At 36.6% G+C, this 23,922-nt stretch overlaps 2 protein-coding genes across 6 annotated transcripts in view; one reads left to right on the forward strand and one right to left on the reverse strand.

The window, feature by feature from the left end:
- The window catches only part of ANKS1B (ankyrin repeat and sterile alpha motif domain containing 1B), a 1,156,005-nt gene that overhangs the window by 812,011 nt on the left and 320,072 nt on the right, over window positions 1-23,922 (reverse strand). For all 5 annotated transcript variants that reach the window (XM_059936736.1, XM_059936735.1, XM_059936734.1 and 2 more), the window contains exon 9: window positions 22,586-22,729. In XM_059936736.1, coding sequence (XP_059792719.1) covers window positions 22,586-22,729 — 144 coding nt within the window. The remainder of the gene's footprint in view (window positions 1-22,585; window positions 22,730-23,922) is intronic.
- On the forward strand, window positions 16,544-17,215 carry GARIN6 (golgi associated RAB2 interactor family member 6). The gene is given in 3 exon segments (XM_059934923.1): window positions 16,544-16,640; window positions 16,643-16,944; window positions 16,946-17,215. Coding segments are annotated over 3 exon segments (669 nt in total).

Consider the following 23,922-nt stretch of genomic DNA (forward strand, 5'->3'; position numbering starts at 1 on the left):
CTCACATACCACAGAGGGTATACCTCTCATTTAGAATACAGTTTCTAAAACTCCAGAGTGGTTCTATACCAACTGTAATGTGGTTTCAGTTGCTGAAAAATGTGTTTAAGTTGAACATCTAAAATTATCTCTGTGAAATTGTGCTTTGAGCTTAAAAGTTTAGAAACTGGCACTTTGGAGACTTCTTACCTATAGGGAATACATTTTTGCCTTATCTCTAAGTTTCCATTTTTCTGGACAGGATAAAACATTTTCTCACCTGAAAGTATTTCCAAGTAGACCCATACTGACATGGATTTCACTATCAGTATTAGGGTTCTAATTTCTTTATTCCATAGACCAGTGGTCAGTAAATTTCAGCAAAAATCCAACCTACTGCCCATTTTCATAAATAAGGTTTTTATTAAATAAATTACAACAGAGATCATATGGCATCAAAGCCTAAAATATTCACTATCTGACCTTTACAAGAGAGAGTTTGCAGACCCATGCCATAGACGATTCATTCAGCAAATATCTATTAAGGGCTTACAAGGGTAGGTAGGTAGCTAGAGTGGGTTGCTGGCTGAAATACTGTAATTTAAAATTACTTTTTAAATCAAGTTTAAAAGAAATTCACATTGTATTATATTCTTCATTATGATTAACTATCACAGATAAGGAAGAATTTGAACAACTTTTGCTATGGAAAACAATACAGCAGGTGACTCAGGATGTATTATTATTAGGAAGTGCTCTACTCTTACTGTTTCTAATAGTTAACATTTATTGAGCATTTACTGAGTGTTATACACTATTACAAGTACTTAATATATGCAGTATATGTCATTTATTCCTCACTATGTCACTAGGATGTAGGTAATATTATTATCCTCATGTTATGAATGATGAAATAAAGACTTGAACTAATTTATTTCTGAGGTCCCACAGCTTGTGTTTGTTAGAGCAGGGACTTTACAGAACATGCTTTCATCCCTGGGGATATTGAAGCAGAGACTGGATGACTTCTTAAAAGGTATAATGGTTTATACTTTTAAAAGGGATCAAAAAATAATGGCTGCCACTTATTGAGAGGTCACTATGGGTCTGGCATTATTCTATGTGTTTTAAACACATTCTCTAACTTTCATATCACCCTATAAGGTAAGTATAAGTTCCCTCTTTTACAAATGAGGAAAAAAGTATAGACAGGTTATCTGATTGACCAAAGGCATATTCCTACTAAGTTGCAAAGCTAAGATTAAAACTTAGGTCTACCTGACTCTTTTGATTATACCAAGCTGTTAACCATTTTTTAAAATCCTATCCATACTTCCAGATTATATGAAAAGGAACCACATTTAAAATTAAAGATACAGATATTCAACAATGAAATATCAGGCAGGGCAAGTAATGAAAGAATAACCCATGCAATTAAACTAACAAAGAGAAAAACAGAGAAATCTGAAATGGATTTCTAAATGTAAATAGAGAATACATTCCTAATTGCAACTAAGATCAAACTCAGAATAAGCCACAATAGAATTTTCTGGAGACACTAAAATAATCAGAAACTGTCATTAATTCTTTTCCTAATAGAACTGATGATCAATTAACATTTAGCAGTTATCTTTGACACAATCAGATATGCCCTTTTCCAAGGGAGGAAGGGCCAGGTCAACCCATTTCCACGCTTTTGTTGAAAAAACATCTGAAGATGTACATGTGAATAGTACTCTTAGAAGGCATGATTGAATGATAAAGAGTTATAAAAAAGGAGGACCTCTGGGCTGTAGGGCCAAATACACCTGTGATGGAATATTCACCTCTGCTAGTTCATAACTATATCACCAAAAACAAGTTAATTAGCTTCTCTGCACCTCAGTTTCTTCATCTTAAAGGCTGCTTGTGAGAGATGAGGTAGAGGGCACAAAGCATGCCTTCTGAGAACATATCCAAATTACGGAATTATTATTCTTCCAGTTGTAATCATTTTTTTCTCAGGGAAGGTCTTCAAGAGAAAATATTTATTTTCTCATTTATTCCTTTTCCAAATTTGCATACAGACACCATATGTCTGTTTGGTTTGAAAAGCATGAGAGGAAATATTTGTTGTGTACCTACTACGGATGGGTAGGTTAATAGATGTTGAAAAAAGGAAGAGCATTTCAGGTACTGGAAAAAGACTTATGGAAACACTCAGAATCTGGAAACTTGATATATGTTCCAGTTCCTGGCAATTACTCTAGTTTTCAGCATGACAGAGGGGAGAGTAACAGGAGCCATATTGTAGGTAATTCTCAAACACCATGTTAATGAATTAAGATCCTGAAAAAATTAGCTAAAAACTCACTAAAAACTCAAAACTTGCAACGTGCTCCACTCTGTCAAAAAATATTCTGTGGTCATGCACTTGTCACCTCTAACTCAGCCAAATGGTTACTCCCTTTATAAGCTGATTGACCAGAAGCCTATCAACTTTACCTTCTCTGCTAAGCATAAAAGCATTCTTTCTGCAATATGACTTATGAGATTTGAAATACATCCTTACAACAGCTCTTACAAGTAAATACCCATAGCCAAAAAGTACGGAACAGGGTACTTCCCTGGTGGCACAGTGGTTAAGAATCCGCCTACCAATGCAGGGGACATGGGTTCAAGCCCTGGTCAGGGAAGATCCCACATGCCGCGGAGCAACTAAGCCCATGCACCACATCTACTGAGCCTGCACTCTAGAGCCCACGAGCCACAACTACTGAGCCCGCGTGCCTAGAGCCTATGCTCTGCAACAAGAGAAGCCCACGCACCACAACAAAGAGTAGCCCCGGCTCACCGCAACTAGAGAAAGCCAGCACGCAGCAATGAAGATCCAAGGCAGCAAAAAATAAATAAATAAATAAATTTATTTTTTAAAAAAAAGTACAGAACAGGATGTTTTGAGAAAAAAACACTCAAAATAAGAAAAAAATCTCTTAGGAAGTAATATGATGCTAAAATATAAAAATCAATAAAGAATGGGAAAATAAAGTAGAGAATGAAAAACCAAAGAGAGGAAAAATGAAAGACAAAAATGATGAATGCAGATACTTCAACACCAAATTAGTAAATACTCAGGTAAAAAGAGAAGCATAAAAGTGAAGGAAGAAATAAATCAAAGAAAAAAATCGAAAAGTATTTCCCAAAACTGAAGGACAAAATCTTGATATCAAAAAGGATGACTTATGTGCACCATGACACATTTTTAAAACCCCACGCCTAGACATAAACTTTTTAAAAATTTTTATTAAAGTATAGTTGATTTACAATGTTGTGCTAGTTTCTGCTGTATAGCAAAGTGAATCAGTTATATATATATCCACTCTTTTTAATATTCTTTTCCCATATAAGTCATTACAGAGTATTGAGAAGAGTTACCTGTGCTATACAGTAGGTCCTTATTACTTATCTATTTTATATATAGTAGTGTATATGTCAATCCCAATCTCCCAATTTATCCCTGCCCCCACCCCCACTTTCCACCCTGGTAGCCATAAGTTTGTTTTCTACATCTGTGACTCTATTTCTGTTTTGTAAATAAGTTCATTTGTACCATTTTTTTAGATTCCACATATAAGCGATATAATATGGTATTTGTCCTTCTCTGTCTGACTGACTTGACTCAGTATGACAATCTCTAGGTCCATCCAATATTGCTGCAAATGGCAATATTTCATTCTTTTTTATGGCTGAGTGACATTCCATTGTACATATGTACCACATCTTCTTTATCCATTCCTCTGTCAATAGACATTTAGGTTGCTTCCATGTCCTGGCTATTGTAAATAGTGCTGCAATGAACACTAGGGTGCATGTATCATTTCGAATTATGGTTTTCTCCCAAAGTATATCCAGGAGTAGGATTGCAGGATCATATGGTAGATCTATTTTTAGTTTTTAAAGCAACCTCCATACTGTTCTCCTTAGTGGCTGTACCAATTTACATTCCTACCAACAGTGTAGGAGGGTTCCCTTTTCCCCACACCCTCTCTAGCACTTATGGTTCGTAGATTTTTTGATGATGGCCATTCTGACCAGTGTGAGGTGATACATTGTTCTTTGATTGGAAGAATCAATATTGTCAAAATGACTATACTACCCAAAGCAATCTACAGATTCAATACAATTCCTACCAAATTACCAATGGAATTTTTTCACAGAATTAAAGCAAACAAAGTTTACAATTTGCATGGAAACACAAAAGACCCCGAATAGCCAAAGCAATCGTGAGAAAGAAAAATGGAGCTGGAGGATTAGGCTCCCAGACTTCAGACTATACTACAAAGCTACAGTCATCAAAACAGTATGTTAATAGACAAGCAACAAGGATTTAGTATATAGCACAGGGAACTATTTATATTTTTATTGGGATGTGTAATAATAAAAAATAAAAGAAGCTTCATTTTGAAAAAAAAAAAAAACAAACATTATGATACTGGCACAAAAACAGAAATACAGATCAATGGAACAGGACAGAAAGCCCAGAGATAAACCCATGCACATATGGTCACCTAATCTATGACAAAGGAGGCAAGAATATACAATGGAGAAAAGACAGTTTCTTCAATAAGTGGTGCTGGGAAAACTGGACAGCTACATATGAAGAATGAAATTAGAACACTCCGTAACACCATACACGAAAATAAACTCAAAATGGATTAAGACCTAAATGTAAGGCCAGACACTATAAAACTCTTAGAGGAAAACATAGGAAGAACACTCTATGACATAAATCACAGCAAGATCCCTTTTGACCCACCTCCTAGAGAAATGGAAATAAAAACAAAAATAAACAAATGGCACCTAATGAAATTTAAAAGCTTTTGCACAGCAAAGGAAACCATAAACAAGACAAAAAGACAACCCTCAGAATGGCAGAAAATATTTGCAAATGAAGCAACTGACAAAGGATTAATCTCCAAAATATACAAGCCGCTCATGCAGCTCAATATCAAAAAAGCAAACAACCCAATCCAAAAATGGGCAGAAGACCTAAATAGACATTTCTCCAAAGAAGATATACAGATTGCCAACAAACACATGAAAGGATGCTCAACGTCACTAATCATTAGAGAAATGCAAATCAAAACTACAATGAGGTATCACCTCACACTGGGCAGAATGGCCATCATCAAAAAATCTACAAACAATAAATGCTGGAGAGGGTGTGGAGAAAAGGGAACCCTCTTGCACTGTTGGTGGGAATGTAAATTGATACAGCCACTATGGAGAACAGTATGGAGGTTCCTATAAAAACTAAAAATAGAACTACCATATGACCCAGCAATCCCACTACTGGGCATATACCCTGAAAAAACTGTAATTCAAAGAGAGTCATGAACCACAATGTTCACTGCAGCTCTATTTATAATAGCCAGGACATGGAAGCAACCTAAGTGTCCATCAACAGATGAATAGATAAAGAAGACGTGGCACATACATACAATGGAATATTACTCAGCCATAAAAAGAAATGAAACTGAGTTATCTGTAGTGAGGTGGATGGACCTAGAGTCTGTCATACAGAGTGAAGTAAGTCAGAAACAGAAAAACGAATACCATATACTAACACATATATATGGAATCTAAAAACAAAAAAAAAGAAAAGGTTCTGAAGAACCTAGGGGCAGGACAGGAATAAAGATGCAGACGTAGAGAATGGACTAGAGGAGGTGGGGAGGGGGAAGGGTAAGCTGGGATGAAGTGAGAGAGTGGCATGGACATATATACACTACCAAATGTAAAATAGATAGCTAGTGGAAAACAGCCGCACAGCACAGGGTGATCAGCTCGGTGCTTTGTGACCACCTAGAGGGGTGGGATAGGGAGGGTGGGAGGGAGATGCAAGAGGGGGGAGATATGGGGATATATGAATACGTATAGCTGATTCACTTTGTTATACAGCAGAAACTAACACACCATTGTAAAGCAATTATAGTCCAATAAAGATGTTAAAAAAAAAAAAGAGAACAATAAAATAATCAAATTTTTTAAATGGATACAGGACTTCAACAGACATTCTCCAAAGAAGATATACAAATGACCCACAAGCATATGAAAATATGCTCAACATCACTTAATTGTTAGAGAAATGCAAATTAACATTACAATGAAATGTCACCTGAAGCCCATTAGAATAGCTACTATCAAAAAAAAAAACAAACAGAAAATAACAAGTGTTGATGAGGATGTGGAGAAATTGGAACACTTGTGCATTGCTGGTGGAAATGAATGATGTGGGGAACTATAGGAAACGGTATGGTGGTTCCTCGAAAAATTAAAACTAGAATTTCCATATGATTCAGAAATTTCACTACTGGGTATTTATCCGAAGAACTTAAAGTAGGATCTCAAAGAGGCATTTGCACATCCATTTTCACAGAAGCATTATTCACAAGACCCAAAAGGTGGAAACCACCCAAGAATCCATCAATGGATGAATGGATAACAAAATGTGGTACATAGATACAATGGAATATTACTCAGCTTTAAAAAGGAAGGAAATTCTAAAACATGCTATAATGTGGATAAACCTTGAGGACATTATGCTAAGTAAAACAGCCAGTCACAAAAAGACAAATACTGATATGATCCAATTTAAATGAGGTAGAGTAGTCAAAATCAAGAGATAGAAAGTAGAGTGGTGGTATACTTTAAAATGGTTACTATATTAAATGTGTATTTAACCACAATTTTTTTTAAGTTCAACAGGGAAATGTATGCAAATGTAACATATAAAATCAATAGAGAGGGACTTCTCTGGTGGCGCAGTGGTTAAGAATCCACCTGCCAATGCAAGGGACATGGGTTCGAGCCCTGGTCCGGGAAGATCCCACATGCTGCGAAGCAACTAAGCCCATACACCACAGCTACTGAGCCTGCACTCTAGAGCCCGCAAGCCACAACTACTGAGCCTGCATGCCACAACTACTGAAGCCCCTGCGCCTAGAGCCCCTGCTCCACAACAAGAGAAGCCACCGCAATGAGAAGCCTGAGCACCACAACGAAGAGTAGCCCCTGCTCGCCACAACTAGAGAGAAAGCCTGCACGCAGCAACGAAGACCCAACGCAGCCAAAAAAAAAAAAAAATCAATTGAGAAAGGCTGGACTATTCAAGGAATGATGATGGTACAATTGATCATTAATTTGGGAGCAGGAAGGAACCCAGGATAAATTATAGATTTAAAAATACACACCACATATATATATGCATATATACTTACTTATACACATTATACGTTTACATTATTATACATTTACAGACATACCTCATTTTATTGCGATGCACATAACTGTGCTTCACAGATTTTGTACAAATTGAAAGTTTCTGGCAACCCTGCATTGAACAAGCCTATAATTGCCTTTGTTCCAAAGCATTCGCTCACTTCATGTCTCCATGTCACATTTTGATAATTCACAATATTTCAAACTTTTTCATTATTATTATATTGTGGTGATCTGTGATCAGTGATCTTTGATGTTACTACTGTAATTGTTTGGGGGCTGCATGAACAGTGCCCAAGTAAAAAGGAAAACAATTGATAAATGTGTGTTCCGACTGCTCCACCAACCAGCCTTTCTCTTCCTCTCCTCAGGCCTCCTGTTTCCATGACACAACAATATTGAAATGATGCCAATTAACAACCCTACAGTGGCCTATAAGTGTTCAAGTGAAAGGAAGAGTCGCATGTTATCTCACTTTAAATCAAAGCCTAGAAACAATTAAGCTTAATGAGGAAGACATCCTGAACGCTGAGACAGTCCAAAAGCTAGGGCTCTTGCGCCAAACAATCAACCAAGTTGTGAATGCCAAGGAAAAGCCCTTGAAGAAAATTTAAAGTGCTACTGCAGTGAACACACAAATGATGAGAAAGTGAAACAGCCTTATTGCTGATATAGAGAGTTTCAGTGGTCTGGATAGAAGATTAAACCAGCCACAACATTTCCTTAAGCCAAAACCTAATCCAGAGCAAGTCCCTAACTCTCTTCAATGCTATGAAGGCTAAGAGAGATGAGTAAACTGCAAAAGAAAAGTCTGAGGCTAGCAGAAATTGGTTCATGCAGTTTAGGGAAAGAAGCTGTCTCCAAAATAGAAAAGTGTAAGGTGAAGAAGCAAGTGTTGATGCAGAAGCTGCATCAAGTTATTCGGAAGATCTAGCTAAGATAAATAATAAAGGTAGCTATACTAAACAACAGATTTTCAATTTAGAGAAATGGCGTTATGTTGGAAGAAGATGCCATCTAGAACTTCCATAGGTAGAGAGAAGTCAATGCCTGGCTTCAAAGCACCAAAGGACAGGCTGACTCTCATGTTAGGAGCTAATGCAGCTGGTGACTTCAAGTTGAAGCCAATGCTCATTTACCATTCTCAAAATCCTAGGGCCCTAAAGAATTATGCTAAATCTACTCTGTCTGTGCTCTAAAAATGGAAAAACAAAGCCTGGATGACAGTCCATCTGCTTACAACATGGTTTACTGAATATTTTAAGTCCACTGTTGACACTATTCAGAAAAAAAAAAATTCTTTTCAAGATATTACTGCTCACTGACAAGCACCTGATCACCCATGAGCTCCGATAGAGATGTACAAGATTCATGTTGATTTCATGCCTGCTAACACAACGTTCATTCTGCAGCCCATGGATCAAGGAGTCATTTTGACTTTCAAGTATTATGATTTAAGAAATACATTTGTAAGGCTAAGCTGTCATAGATTATGATTCCTCTGATGCATCTGGGCAGTAAATTGAAAACCTTCAGGAAAGGATTCACCATTCTAGATGCCACTAAGAACATTTATGAGTCATGGGAAGAGGTCAAAATATCAACCTTAACAAGAGTTTGGAAGAAGTTGATTTCAATCCTCATGAATGACTTTTGAGGAGTTTAAGACTTCAGTGGAGGAAGTAACTGCAGATGTGGTAGAAACTGCAAAGAACAAGAATTAGGAATGGAGCCTGAAGATGTGACTGAATTGCTGCAGTCTCATGATAAAATTTTAATGGATGAGGAGATGCTTCTTACGAATGAGCAAAGAGAGTGGTTTCTTTTTTTTTTTTTTTAATTTATTTATTCATTTATTTATATTTTTTTTGGCTGTGTTGGGTCTTCGTTTCTGTGCAAGGCCTTTCGCTAGTTGCGGCAAGCGGGGGCCACTCTTCATCACGGTGCGCGGGCCTCTCACTATCGCGGCCTCTCTTGTTGTGGAGCACAGGCTCCAGACGCGCAGGCTCAGTAGTTGTGGCTCACAGGCCTAGTTGCTCCACGGCATGTGGGATCTTCCCAGACCAGGGCTTGAACCCGTGTCCCCTGCATTGGCAGGCAGACTCTCAACCACTGCGCCACCAGGGAAGCCCGAGAGTGGTTTCTTGAGATGGAATCTACTCCTGGTGAAGATGCTGTAAAGATTATTAAAATGACAACAGGATTTCAAATATTACATAAACTTATTGGTTGATAGAGCAGCTGCAGGGTTTGAGAGGACTGACTCCAATTTTGAAAGAAGTTTTACTGTGGGTAAAATGCTATCAAACCTCCTTACATGCTACAGGGAAATCATTCACGAAAGGAAGAGTCAGTTGATGCAGCGAACTTCATTATGATCTTCTGTTAAGAAATTGGCTCGGCCACCCCAACCTGCGGCAAATACCACCCTGATGTAGTCAGCAGCCATTGACATCGAGGCAAAATCCTCCACCAGCAAAAAGATTATTACTCTCTGAAGGCTCAGATCAGATGATGGACAGTTTTTAGCAATAAAGTATTTTTATTGAAGTATAATTGACTTACATTAGTTTCAGCTGTATGACATAGTGATTCAATATTTTTATGTATTACAAAACGATCACCACAATAAGTCGTTACCACCTAACACCATACAAATTTATTAGTGTTATCGACTATATCTCCTATGATGCACATTACAACCCCATGACTTATAACTGGAAGATTGTACTTCTTAATCTCTCTTCCTATTTCACTCATCCCTTCACCCCCTCCTTTCTGGAAACCGCCAGTTTGTTCTCTATATCTATGAATCTGTTTATATTTTCTTATTCATTTACATTCAATGGTATTTATCTTTCTTTGCCTGACATTTTTCTTAGCATAATACCCTCTAGGTCCATCCATGGTGTCACAAACAGCAAGATTTTTTTTTACGGCTGAGTAATATTCCATTGTGTATGTATATACCACACCTTCTTATCCATTCATCCATTGATAGTCACTTAGGCTGCTTCCATATGTTGGCTATTATAAATAATGCTGCAATGAACATAAGGGTGCATATATCTTTTCAAACTACTGTTTTCATTTTCTTCAGATAAATACCCAGGAGTAGATTTGCTGGATTGTCTGCTAGTTCTATTTTTAATTTTTGGAGAGACTGCCATACTATTTTCCATAGCAGCGACAATAGTTTACATTCCCATCATCTGTGCAGGAGGGTTCCCTTGTCTCTACATCCTGGCCAACACTGGTTATTTGGGGTTTTTGTTGTTGTTGTTGTTGTCTTTGATAACAGCCATCCTGACAGGTGTGAGGTGATATCTCTTTGCAGTTTTGATTTGCATATCCCTGACCACTAGTGATGTTCAGCATCTTTTCATGTGCCTGTTGACTAACTGTATGCCTTCTTTGGAAAAATGTCTATTCAGATCCTCTACTTTTTAATCAAGTTGTTTGTTTTGATGTTGAGTTGAATGAGTTATTTGTATATTTTGTATATTAACCCCTTATTGGATATACCATTTGCAAATATTTTCTCCCATTCAGTAGGCTGTTTTCTTTTGTTGATAGTTTAGCTCACTGTGCAAAAGCTTTTTAGTTTGATGTAGTCCCATTTGTTTATCTTTGCTTTTACCTCCCTTGCCTGAGGAGACATAACCAAAAAAATATTGCTAAGACTGATGTCAAAGAGCATACTGCCTATGTTTTCTTGTAGCAGTTTTATGGTTTCAGGTCTTATATTTACGCCTTTAATCTATTTTGAGGTTTTTTTTTGTATATGGTGTGAGAAAGTAGTCCAGTTTGATTCTTTTGCATGTAGCTGTCCAATTTTCCCAACACCATTTATTGAAGAGGCTGTCTTTTCCCCATTGTATGTTCTTGCCTCATTTGTCAGAGATTAATTGATCATATAAGTGTGGGTTTATTTCTGGGATCTCTATTTCGTTCTATTGATCTATGTGTCTGTTTTTGCACCAGTACCATATTATTTTGATTACTATAGCTTTGTAGTATAGTTTGAAATGAGGGAGCATGATACCTCCAGCTTTGCTCTTTCTCAAGATTGTTTTGGCTGCTCAGGATCTTCTGTTTCCACAAAAATTTTAGAATTATTTGTTCTAGTTCTGTGAAAAATGCCATGGGTATTTTGATGGGGATTGCATTGAATCTGTAGATTGCCTTTGGAGGTGTGGTTATTTTAACAATATTAATTCTTCCAGTCCATATGCACAGTATATCTTTCCATTATTTTGTGTCATCTTCAATTTCTTTCAGTAGAGGCTTATAGTTTTCTGAACAGCAGGTCTTTTACCTCCTTGGTTGGATTTATTCCTAGGTATTTTATTCTTATTGATGCAATTCTAAATGGGATTGCTTCCTTAATTTCTCTTTCTGATAGTTCATTGTTGGTGTATAGAAACAACATATTTTTGTATATCAATTGTTTATCATGTAACTTTATTGAATTCATTTATTATATCATAGTTTTTTGGTGGCAACTTTACGATTTCTACATATAGTATCATGTCATCTGCAAACAGTGAGAGTTGGTTGTTGTTTTTGGGGGTTTTTGTTTTATTTTGTTTTTAGGCCACGCCATGCAGCTTGCGGGATCCTAGTTCCCCGACCAGAGACTGAACCCGTGCCCTTGGCAGTGAAAGTGCAGAGTCCTAACCACTGGACTGCAAGTGAATTCCCAGTGAGAGTTTTATTTCTTCCCTTTCAATTTGGATTCCTTTTATTTATTTTTCTTTTCTGATTCTTGTGGCTAGGACTTCCAAAACTATGCTGAATAAAAGTGGTAAGTGTGTTCATCCTCATCTTGTTCCTGATCTTAAAGGAACTGCTTTCTGCTTTTCAGCGTTGAGTATGGTGCTGTTTATGACAATTTAGGTATTTTCTAAGACAAAATAGGTTTTCTGTACCATATCACTTCCTCTGAGCCCTACTGGAAGAATCTTTAATATTCACATTTATGTTCAAGGCAATCTAGGCTTTTTCTATCATGCTATTCAAAATTATTCCAGCTCCTATCCACTGCCCAACTCCAAAGCCACTTCCACATTTTAGTGTATTTGTTACAGCAGCATCCCACTTCTAGGTACCAAAATGTGTGTTAGTTTCCCAGGGCTGCTATAACAAATTATCACAAACTCAGTAGCTTAAAACAAAAGAAATTTATTCTCTTACAGTTCTGAATGTCAAAAGTCCAAAATGATTCTCACAGGGCTAAAATCAAGGTATTGGTGGGGCTGGTTCCTCTAGGGGAGAATGCATTTCCTACTTTTCAGCCAACTGCATTCCTTGGTTCATGGCCACATCACTTCAACCTCTGTATCCATCATCACATATCCTTCTCTGACTTTGACCCTCTATCCTTTTTCTTTTTTAAATATTTATTTATTTACTTACTTACTTATTTATTTTGGCTGCACTGGGTCTTTGTTGTGGCACATGGGATCTTCGTTGCAGCAGGTGGGATCTTTAGTTGCAGCATGAGGACTTCTTAGTTGTGGCATGTGGGCTTCTTAGTTGTGGCATGCGAGCTTCTTAGTGCAGCATGCGGACTTCTTAATTGCGGCATGCATGCAGGATCTAGTTCCCCAAGCAGGGATCAAACCCTGGCCCCCTGCATTGGGAGCACAGAGTCTTACCCACTGGATCACCATAAGGACCGTTGGGCTCACACTGGGTCCACCTGGATAATCCAGGGTATCTCCCCACCTCAGGATCCTTAACTTAATCATATCTGCAAAGTCCCTTTGCCATGTAAGGTCACATACTCACAAGTTGTAAAGATTAGAATATGGGCATCTTTGGAGGGAATTAATCTGCTTACTACAGCCATGTCCATTATTAACTGAATTCTGTTTAAAATGTTTAACCCATATTTTCACTTACATAGTTTTAAGCACTGCCCCCACTGAATGCTCATCTTACTGAACTAACATTTTTGTCATTTCCATATTTCAAATGTTGGTTCTTCTAAAAGTTTTGGCAAGAAGAAATGCAGCAACAGAATAAGATTATGTATTGCACCACAAATTCCCAGAACTGTTAATATCTGAATAATTCCTTAACTTATTATTTTTGTTTGGAATATTTCCAAAGTATGTAGTAGTTTTATTACGGGGGAAAAGTTAAACCCCTATCCAAAACCGTAAGTATTCTGGAGTTGAAAGATATCTAAAGTATCATCTCAATTTCAAGGATGACAAATATAAGGCCCAGGGAGGTTAAATAATTTACCCAGTGACATAAACTCTTATGTAGAGGAGAAGGAACATAAATTTATTTTAAGAATGTCTAATGACTAACTATGAAAAGCTAAGAGCTGCTGCATTTACATAAAAATAATTTATTTAAAAAAAATTTTTATTGAAGTTATAGTTGATTTACAGTGTTGTGCCAATCTCTGCCGTGCAGCAAAGTGACTCAGTTATACACACATAGACATTCTTTTTTCATATTCTTTTCCATTATGGTTTATCACAGGATACTGAATATAGTTCCCTGTGCTATACAGTAGGACCTTGTTGTTTACCCATTCTAAATGTCATACTTTGCATCTACCAACCCCAAACTCCCAGTCCATCCCTCTCTCTCCCCCCTTCCCCTTGGCAACCACAAGTCTGTTCCCTTTGTCTATGAGTCTGTTTCAGTTTTGTAGATAGGTTCATTTGTGTCATATTTTAGATTACACATATAAGTGATATCACATGGTATTTGTCTTTCTCTTTCTGACTTACTTCACTTAGTATGATAATCTCCAGTTGTATCCATGTTGCGGCAAATGACATTATTTCATTCTTTTTTATGGCTGAACAGTATTGTATATATGTATACAACCACAACTTCTTTATCCATTCATCTGTTGATGGACATTTAAGTTGTTTTCATGTTTTGGCTATTGTGAACAGTGCTGCTATGAACATGGGGGTGCATGTTATCTTTTGGTACAGAAACAGGCATACGGATCAATGCAACAGAATAGAGAGCCCAGAAATAAACCCACACACCTATGGTCAATTAATCCTTGACAAAGGAGGCAAGAATATAAAATGGGAAAAAGACAGTCTCTTCAGCAAGTGGTGCTTGGAAAGTTGGACACCTGCATGTAAATCAATGAAGCTAGAACACACCCTCATACCATGTACAAAAATAAACTCAAAGTGGCTTAAAGACTTAAACATAAGACATGACACCATAAAACTCCTAGAAGAGAGCATAGGCAAAACATTCTCTGACATAAATCGTACCAATGTTTTCTTAGGTTAGTCTCCCAAGAATTTATTAATCTCAGTTCCAGGTAGATTTTTTATTTAGCCATCTGAGCTTCTTAAGTATTGAAGCAAATATTAAGATAGTTTTCTAAATACCTAGAGGAATTTCAGATAAAATTCATCAGACTCATGAAAATAGACATATTTGCCAGAACACTACACGTGATAGTTATCAGGCCAAGTAAGAGAGGTTCTACTGTTGTTGGTCTAATGACTGGTTAGGAAAAAATCCTGAAAGTCCTTAGGCCCTACAAGTAATATAGCTTCTGGTTTCCCTGGAGACAAGGCAATTAGCTCAGTGGTCTAGTGGAAGCCTAAGATAAATATCTTGTAACATATGTGCACAGCATAAAAGTGCTTTTAAGAAAATCAGTATATCTTCACTTTATTTTTTAAAAAGCACCTAAATTAAATTATACTGTATCCAGTGGTACCTATTCCTTTCAACAAATACCAGAACTTCTTGGATACATTTGAAAGGTTAGTTTAATTAGTAAACGTATGTTAGGCTTATTCTCTTTCCTAATTATAAATAATGTAGACATGAAGTGGAAATCAAAATATAAAGACTTTGGACAGGCCAGTAAGAATTGCTATTGATATGTGACTAGGCCTCTCAATAAATAAAGAATAAAATATTCATACTACCAGAAATAACCAGATACTTCAATATGAAGGGAAGAAAATGTTCATTTTTACTTATAGAACAAACTGAAGACTCAAAAACTATGGCTTTATGTGTGTACGTATGTGCGTGCTATGTATATTGTCATGCCAATAAAGATATTTTAATCTTACTGAATTTATAATATTTATAATAGCTGGCAAAATTTCTCAGAACTTTTTTTAGTAGGCCAATTTGATAATGAGTAAAGAATAGAGCATAAATGTGATGTTTAAGGCTCTTTTCACCATATAGTCAGGGTACAGATGTCTAGGGGAAATCTCAGCATTTTGAGGGTGTGTCAAAACATAAAATTTTTGATGGCTGTAAAAATAGATATTGTTAATAAAAATAGCTTTACTCTTCCTGTTAATAGAAATAATAATTATCCTAATAAAAAAATAGAACGTATAAAGAAAATAAAAATTACACCATCCAGAAATAAGTACTTTAAACATTTCACTGAATATATTATACTTTCATACCCAAACACACACACACAGACGATTTTACATAAATTGGACCACAAGTATAAAGCTAGTTTGAAGCGTTTGTTTTGCTCTTTTTCTTAAAAAAAAAAAAATTCAGGTATATCTTTTCATTTCAATAAATAGGGAACTACATAATCATTCTTATGGCTTCAGAGTATTCTTTCATAGAATGCTCCATAATTTATTTAACCAAATCCTCACTGTAAGATATTAACCCTGTTTATGATATTTTTTGCTACAATAAACCTTGATAAACATTCTGTACATCCAGCTTGTTTACCACCTTGTCCAATTCTCTTTAAGGTAAACTGTCTACAATTAACTCTGTCTGCAGTCAGAAGTGCTGGATAAGACAGTATGCATATTTTAACTCATACCTAACAGAAAGTTTGTCTAACCCTTTGAGAAAGCAATTTGTCAGTATGTATTAAGATCCTTAGATGTGCCCATGGGAGGAGGGGTGGTCTGCTGATCTGTGGCAGTGTGGCCTTGTGAGGGGTTTAGGCCTAGTTGGAAGCTACAGTTTCTGGAGGAGAGGTGCAGTGGAATTACGACTGAATACCAATATCTGTGCACATCAACATCTGTGCACCCTGACATCTACTGCGGCCCTGGCCTCTGCATGCCCTAACATCTCCATGCTCTAGGCAGGGCACAGTCAGGTCCAGGAGCAACTGTCTCTAGCACTGAGCAGTCAGTAATCAGCTCCCCCACCCTGTCCTCAGTCACTCAGAGACAAAGCCTGCAGAAGACCACTGCTAGCCCACCTGCCAGAGAGACCAGGGAAACAGGACGCCCTGCAAGGTGTGGTAAGGAAGGTGTGGAGGAGCCTCTAGGAGCTGTCTTGATAAAAGATAGCGATGAACAGTCAATATACATTACCATACTACAAAGCCGAAGGCAGCCTTGCAATGAGCATGTTTAATACCTACATGGGGAAACTGCAGCGACAACTGTACAAGGGGAGTACCCTATATTCCACTATGCACCAGTGTTTGAGAGTGACTTTATACAGGTCAGCAGAAAAGGAGAAGTGATTGATGTGCACAACCGGGCCTGAACGGTGACTGTGGGCATCGTTCGTACCAGCCCCTGCCTCACACTAGCTGATGTCATGCTGCTGGCCCGACCAGCTGCTATCTGTGATGACTATAACAGATACGGCCCTGCCACCCAGGAAAGAGGTAAAAAGCCTACACAGATCTTAGAGCTAACCAGGCTGCTTCCTTTGAAGTTTGTAAAGATATCCATCCATAACAGTAAAAAAACAACAGCTCCGCCTGAAGCTTGCCACTAGCCGCTCTTTCTACCTTCAGCTGTGTCCCCCTTCAGATACAAGAGATCTTTTTATTCAGTGGGAAAACCTCATTTACATCCTGAGACCACCAGTGGAGGCTTACAGCAGCACCCAGGTCATTCCAGCTAGGGACACTCTGGACATAACTGGGTTTGAGGAAGAGAGTAAGTGCCCAGTGGTAAGCACTCTGCAATCTCTAAAAGACGAGGCCAAGGTGCTTAGGGAGAACAGCTAAAGGTCCTGCAGAGGCTTTGGTACACAGGCTCACCTGGAAAATACATGGATTTTTGGAAGGACTCAGGGCCAAATGAGCCTCATTTGGAGGCCATGGCCCACTGAGGAGGTTCCTAGTACTTCTCCAAGGCTGTATTTCAGAGATTCCTTAACTGTCGGCAACGCTTAATTTCATATCCAATATTGTATTGCCATGTGCAGCATCCTGACCATCCAATCTATTCTTTTTTTTATGTTTCTCTTGCTTTTCTCATTTTTTTATTGGAGTATAGTTGCTTTACACTGCTGTGTCAGTTTCTCTGTACAGCAAAGTGCATCAGCCACACATATACATATATCCCCTCTTTTTTGGATTTCCTTCCCATTTAGGTCACCACAGAGCACCGAGTAGAGTTCCCTGTGCTGTACAGTAGGTTCTCATTAGTTATCTATTTAATACATAATAGTGTATATATGTCAATCCCAATCTCCCAATTCATCCCACCGCCCCCCTTCCCCCTTGGTATCCATACATTTGTTCTCTACGTCTGTGTCTCTATTTCTGCTTTGCAAATAAGATCATCTATACCATTTTTCTAGGTTCCATATATAGATAGATAGATATCGCATTAATATACGATATTTTTCTTTCTGACTTACTTCACTCTGTATGACAGTCTCTAGGTCCACCCACATCTCTGCAAATGACACAGTTTTGTTCTCTTTTATGGCTGAGTGATATTCCATTGTATATATGTACCACCTCTTCTTTATCAATTCATCTGTTGATGGACATTTAGGTTGCTTCTATGTCCTGGCAATTGTAAATAGTGCTGCAATGAACATTGGGATGCATGTGTCTTTTTGAGTTATGGTTTTCTCTGGGTATATGCCCAGTAGTGGGATTGCTGGGTCATATGGTAGTTCTATTTTTAGTTTAAGGAAACTCCACACTGTTCTCCATAGTGGCTGTATCAATTTACATTCCCACCAACAGTGTAAGAGGGTTCCCTTTTCTCCACACCTTCTCCAGCATTTATTGTTTGTAGATTTTTTGATGATGGCCATTCTGACTGGTGTGAGGTAATACCTCATTGTAGTTTTGATTTGCATTTCTCTAATAATTAGTGATGTTGAGCAGCTTTCCATGTGCCTCTTGGCCACCTGTATGTCTTCTTTGGAGAAATGTCTATTTAGGTCTTATGCCCATTTTTGGATTGGGTTGGTTGTTTTTTAATATTGAGCTGCAAGCGCTGTTTATATATTTTGGAGATTAATCCTTTGTCAGTTGCCTCGTTTGCAAATATTTTCTCCCATTCTGAGGGTTGTCTTTTCGTCTTGTTTATGGTTTCCTGTGCTGTGCAAAAGCTTTTAAGTTTCATTAGGTGCCATTTGTTTATTTTTGTTTTTATTTCCATTTCTCTAGGAGGTGGGTCAAAAAGGATCTTGCTGTGATTTATGTCATAGAGTGTTCTGCCTATGTTTTCCTCAAAGAGTTTTATAGTGTCTGGCCTTATATTTAGGTCTTTAATCCATTTTGAGTTTATTTTTGTGTATGGTGTTAGGGAGTGTTCTATTTTCATCATCCAATCTATTCTTGGACATACTCCAACCCAGCTAAGCTGACATGTTGCAGAATGTATGTCTCCCCGTGACTGCCTTGTACTGATTTTTGTATACATCAGTGACAGTGAGATGTGCACAATTTGCTAGGAGCTATCAAAATATTAAAGCACATACTACCTGACCAGCAGAAATACTAACCAAAGTGTATTTTAATAAGTGTTCTCACTGACAAACTGTCCAAGCAAACTAGAATGATCATTGTGGTCACTGTGGAGATACTGTAGGGGGCACTGTTGCATCAAATGGGAGAGTGGACTTGAGAGCTCAAAATTCTTATTATAAGCTCTTGTTGTTTAGCTATAGGAATAGAAAGGAGCAGTCTTTCTGGTCTCACTTTATTTTACTTGTCTTTCCCTAGGCAAATGCTACCTATTCCTATGGAAGGAATCAGGATCAAGTGAGCATCAGGAGCCTTCACATAAACCCTGAAGTGTTTGGGGCCACCTATTATGATTATGCTGGGGAGGAATGAATTCATCATGCCTCCCACTTATACTGCATTTAAGAGTTCACATAATTCTGCAGTTACAAAGCCTACAGGGCCTGATAAAAGGATCAATTGTAACAACAGGCACCACCACTGGTGCTGTGCATATGACTGCAACCATGTTTGCAGACTCAAAAGAGAAACACAGCCCTAGCAAGAGCAGCCTTCCTAGATCCAGGAGGAAGTACAGTCAGCATGGTCATAGTGGTTGCTTTCAACATGTCTTAATATTGTTGTTAGCAAGGACTGCAAGCCCTCTTGTCCTCAGAGGGTACTTCTAGCCCATAAATAAGAGCTGTTGGCGTCTCCCCATGGGGCAGTATGAGTATGGTGATTGCAGGAGCAGAGACTGCTGGCAAGCATGTTGCAAAACAGCTAAAGACTTAGTATCCAGACCCCTCATCTCAACCTTACAGAGTGAAGGCTACATGAGTGAACAGGATGGTAAACAGAGGGTCTCCACCCATCAGGACTGACTCTTTAGGAAGAGCCTCAAAGCCCTGTGCTGCACATGGTGCAGAGGTGGACATCTCATCTAAGACGGTGGAGGAAAGCAACATCATCCACCATAACACAACTCAACTCAGATTCTCTGCTCTAATAACATACGCTCTATTAACAGGAAAGGGTAGTAATAAAACTAAATAGGGATTTACAATCAGGCTCTGAACTATCTGTAACCTTCCCTTCACTTGATATTGTGATTAAATGAACAGATGACAGAATAAAATGCTAAAGATTACTCTCAAAGATCCCGATCCATCTATGATCTACATTTATTAGCCAAAGAAAATTCTAAAACTTCCAGAATACATAACCAGGGACAGAAGCAACCAATAGGAGGCAGGACAAGGTAAATTAAGCCTAGAAAGCAACATGACATCAAAGTTTTAAACTATAAATGTAAAATGTATTAAGCTATACTAGTGTGTCAACCATTGCACATTAATTTTGTTGTGAAATATAATAAAGTATTTTTATAGTTCTGCACCATCACACACTAAAAATGTTATTGTAATTATATATATATGGATGTATATATATATATATATACACATATAAATGTTAAAGGGGAGCCCATCACAAATTGAGAACATTAGTAAAAGAAGACTAGAACACTGGTAAAAGAATTCTACTTTTGATTTGTTATATTAAAGACATTAAAAAAAAACATACTGCATCTCAAGTAAATTTATAGATTTAATGCAGTAACAATTAAAATCCCAATAAGAATACTTTTTAAACTTGACATAGTAATTATAAAATATAAATTTAAAAAGCAGACAATGTCAGTTAATAGTTTTAATACAATAATGATTTCTCCTGCCATATATATGTACAAATATCAAAAGTGGGTCATTGTTTTTAAAAATAGGAAAATTAAGAGGTTCAGAAGAAACCCCAAGCCAAACAGGATGAAATATAATGAAAGTAATGGGAGTTATTGCCAAATGGCAAGTCATAGAAAAACCATATATCAACAAGTTAAAAACAAATATAGAGCCATATTTGAAATTTGTTAAAAGGAATTCTGGATGAAATGAATCAAAAAAAATAAGACCAAGAAGTTTAATGAATTTGATAGTTTAAAAAACTACACAACATACGCTCATACAATATTAAGAAAAAAAGAAAAGCTGCAGGCTAGGAAACATTTTATGGTAAATGTTACTAAAATAGTAATACTCAATACTTATTGGAGCAATGCAAGTCTCCACAGAAAAACAGTCAAAGAAAAATATTTAAAAATTGTAAACCAAAAGTAAGTTACTACCAAGCCTACTACCAAACCTAATAAAACAAAATAAATTAAAATTAAAAAAATAAAAGTAAATGTTAGTAAGGTAATGGAGAACCCAGATACAGTCATATATTATTGATAGCTTAGAGCCCTACTACTTTATAAGAATTCTACTTTTAAAATAAAAAATACAAAGGTGTTAATTTTATAAAATAAAAAAATAGGTAAAAACATTCAATTATTGGTAAATTGTTAAGCAGATAAGAGAATATTAATAAAATTAAAACCTATGTTTCTTAATTTCCTTTCTCATATACCCTTTTGTATATGAGGTAAAACTTTATATGTAAAAACTTTAAGTGAAGAAATGAAACGCTACAGAACATACACATTTGTTTATTATTTAATTCAACTACTACTTAATTCTGACAACATGCCAGGAACAATGTTGGCATTAGATTGTAGACACCAAGCAACACATAGTCTCTACCTTTATGGATCTCACAGCCCAGTATATATTGATAATAATTCTGTAATGGTTAGTATAAATTGTCATAAAGTTCTATAAATAGTTCATATTAAGGTGAAGAGATTCTTTAAGTACTATATGCTGGTTTGATTACCCTAGTTAGTGTGTCACAATAAATTTATATTGGAATTTGGGTGGCTGTGATCAAATTATGACATACATGTAAAAACATGTAATGGTTTCTTAGACAAAATTGTTTCATATTTGTTGTAAAACAGAAAATAATATTTTTGAGATGTGAGTTATTTTCTGTCCTAGATTATTTTTGCACTCACGTTCTATGTGGTTACATATACATACCTTTGCCATTACACCGTTTTTCATATTAAGTGCTTTTTCGTCTTCATGTAGAGATATTTTCTTTGTGGCTTCAAATTTCCTAATTCTGTTTGGCTTATTTTATTTATTTCTGAAACTCCTCTAAGGGCTTGCGGACCACAGTACACAACAAAAATTTGAAGGTGACACCATAGAATTAAAAGTGACTTAATGAGTAGTGAAATGATTTCAAAATTGTAAATGATGTTTTAGTGCTCTGGTCTCATTTTTGAATCGTAGTGCATAATCTTCAGTGGCACACATTATTCTACGATATTCCATTGTGCTAAGAAAAATAATCACTGCTGCTTTTAAAGAGCTTTCATATGCTACCTTTTAAATCATTTTTATTATTATTTAAATATAAATTGTGATTTAATTTCAAAATAGCATTTTTTTAAATGAAATACTTCCAAATCATAGATACTAAAACTTCATAAACAACTCAATTTTTCTGGAACTAGCATCATGACCAAAATAAAACAACCACGAAAAATTATATAGAGTATGTGTTTGCATATGCATACATGTACAGCTTATTACATAAGCATTTTACTGACCTTCAACTGAAGAAAAATTACAAGTGAAGAAGACACTAATTGGATTTGCAGAGGGGAAGAAAACAGATTTACTTAAAAACATAGGCAACCATTTTTATGTTTTATTGTACCTTAAGAAAGCAAACCGTTACCTGTGCAAGAATGGGGAAGCCAAGGTTCCTACATCCATTACAAGGAGTTAATGCTTCCCAGAGTCCTGAGGGCCCACAAGTGTTTTCATCATCATCTTCTTCTTCCACTTCTCCTGGTGACAAATTTATTGTAGATGAAGTTCTCTGAAATTAAATTTATATTATACCAATATATTATATCAGTGTCATTTAGATATCTTAACATCAATTAAATTACATAAATTTCTTATGGTGTATGTTAGCAAGCAGAAGTCAGCTTAATTCTAGCCATAGTTATGTGGCTGTGCCATGTGAATCAGCCAAAAAACATGTATAATTCAACTCGAAGTTGAAAGTGAAAGAAAACTGAAAGTGAAAAAACTGGATGAAAAAGACTGGTAAATTACAAAGTTCGTATTGAAGAACAGGACATGGAAATGACCCAAGAAAATATAGGAATAGCAACAAATGAGAAAAATATTATGATTTCTAACGCAATCAGAGAAATAGCATGAAAATACTTTATTGAAACAGGAATTGATAAAAAGCCCATTTTTTCACAATGTCACCAAAATGGTAGTCTCCTTTTTGAAAAAAAATGAGCTTCATAAAATTTTGTATTATACATATAAGAGGGGTAATACTTTTAAAATTAATAATAGGACTTTCACGTTAAACATACATATTTACTTTTACTACTTCCCAAATCCCACTTAAATGACAGCAAAACTTTTGTAAAAATGGTCTAAACCATAAGGACAAGGACAACTGGAGGGATGTTAGCAGATGAGCAATATCAAGAAAACGTTTAGATAGTGATAAACAGATGATTTAGCAAATTAATTTAGCAAACTTGAGAAAACTGAAAGCAAAGTGTCTGCAAGGAGGAATGATAAGAAGCAGATCTATTCATGATTCAACACCCTCAAAAGGGCTTAAGAATTAGAGAGACTGACTACCTGTGAAGGTGTAGGTGCTGGTGGAGCTGAAACAGAATGGAAACTCCACCTCAGCCAGCTGAGAAACTAAACCTTTACCACCTGACAAGAAATTGGAGGTTTACATTCTCATGAGGTTGAAGCAAAGGGATTATGAATTTTAAGAATCTATGAACAATAAGCCGAGGGGTGCCTTGTTAAAAACAATGAAATTAACTGAACATCTATGCAGTAAATGAAGATTCTCAACCTACCCCAGTGCCTTCCCACATTTGTCTTAGAGAACATGGCAGTTAAGTTCATATCTTCCAGGTAGGATACAAGAATATATTCCTCTCTGCAGAAATGGACCTCTCAAGAAAAGTGATCTGTACATATTTAGGAAAATGGTGGGGCGTCTATGCCTTAATGCCTACTGTG

Source organism: Balaenoptera ricei, chromosome 10 (genome assembly GCF_028023285.1).
Source record: "Balaenoptera ricei isolate mBalRic1 chromosome 10, mBalRic1.hap2, whole genome shotgun sequence".
In the NCBI taxonomy this organism is placed as follows: Eukaryota; Metazoa; Chordata; class Mammalia; order Artiodactyla; family Balaenopteridae; genus Balaenoptera; species Balaenoptera ricei.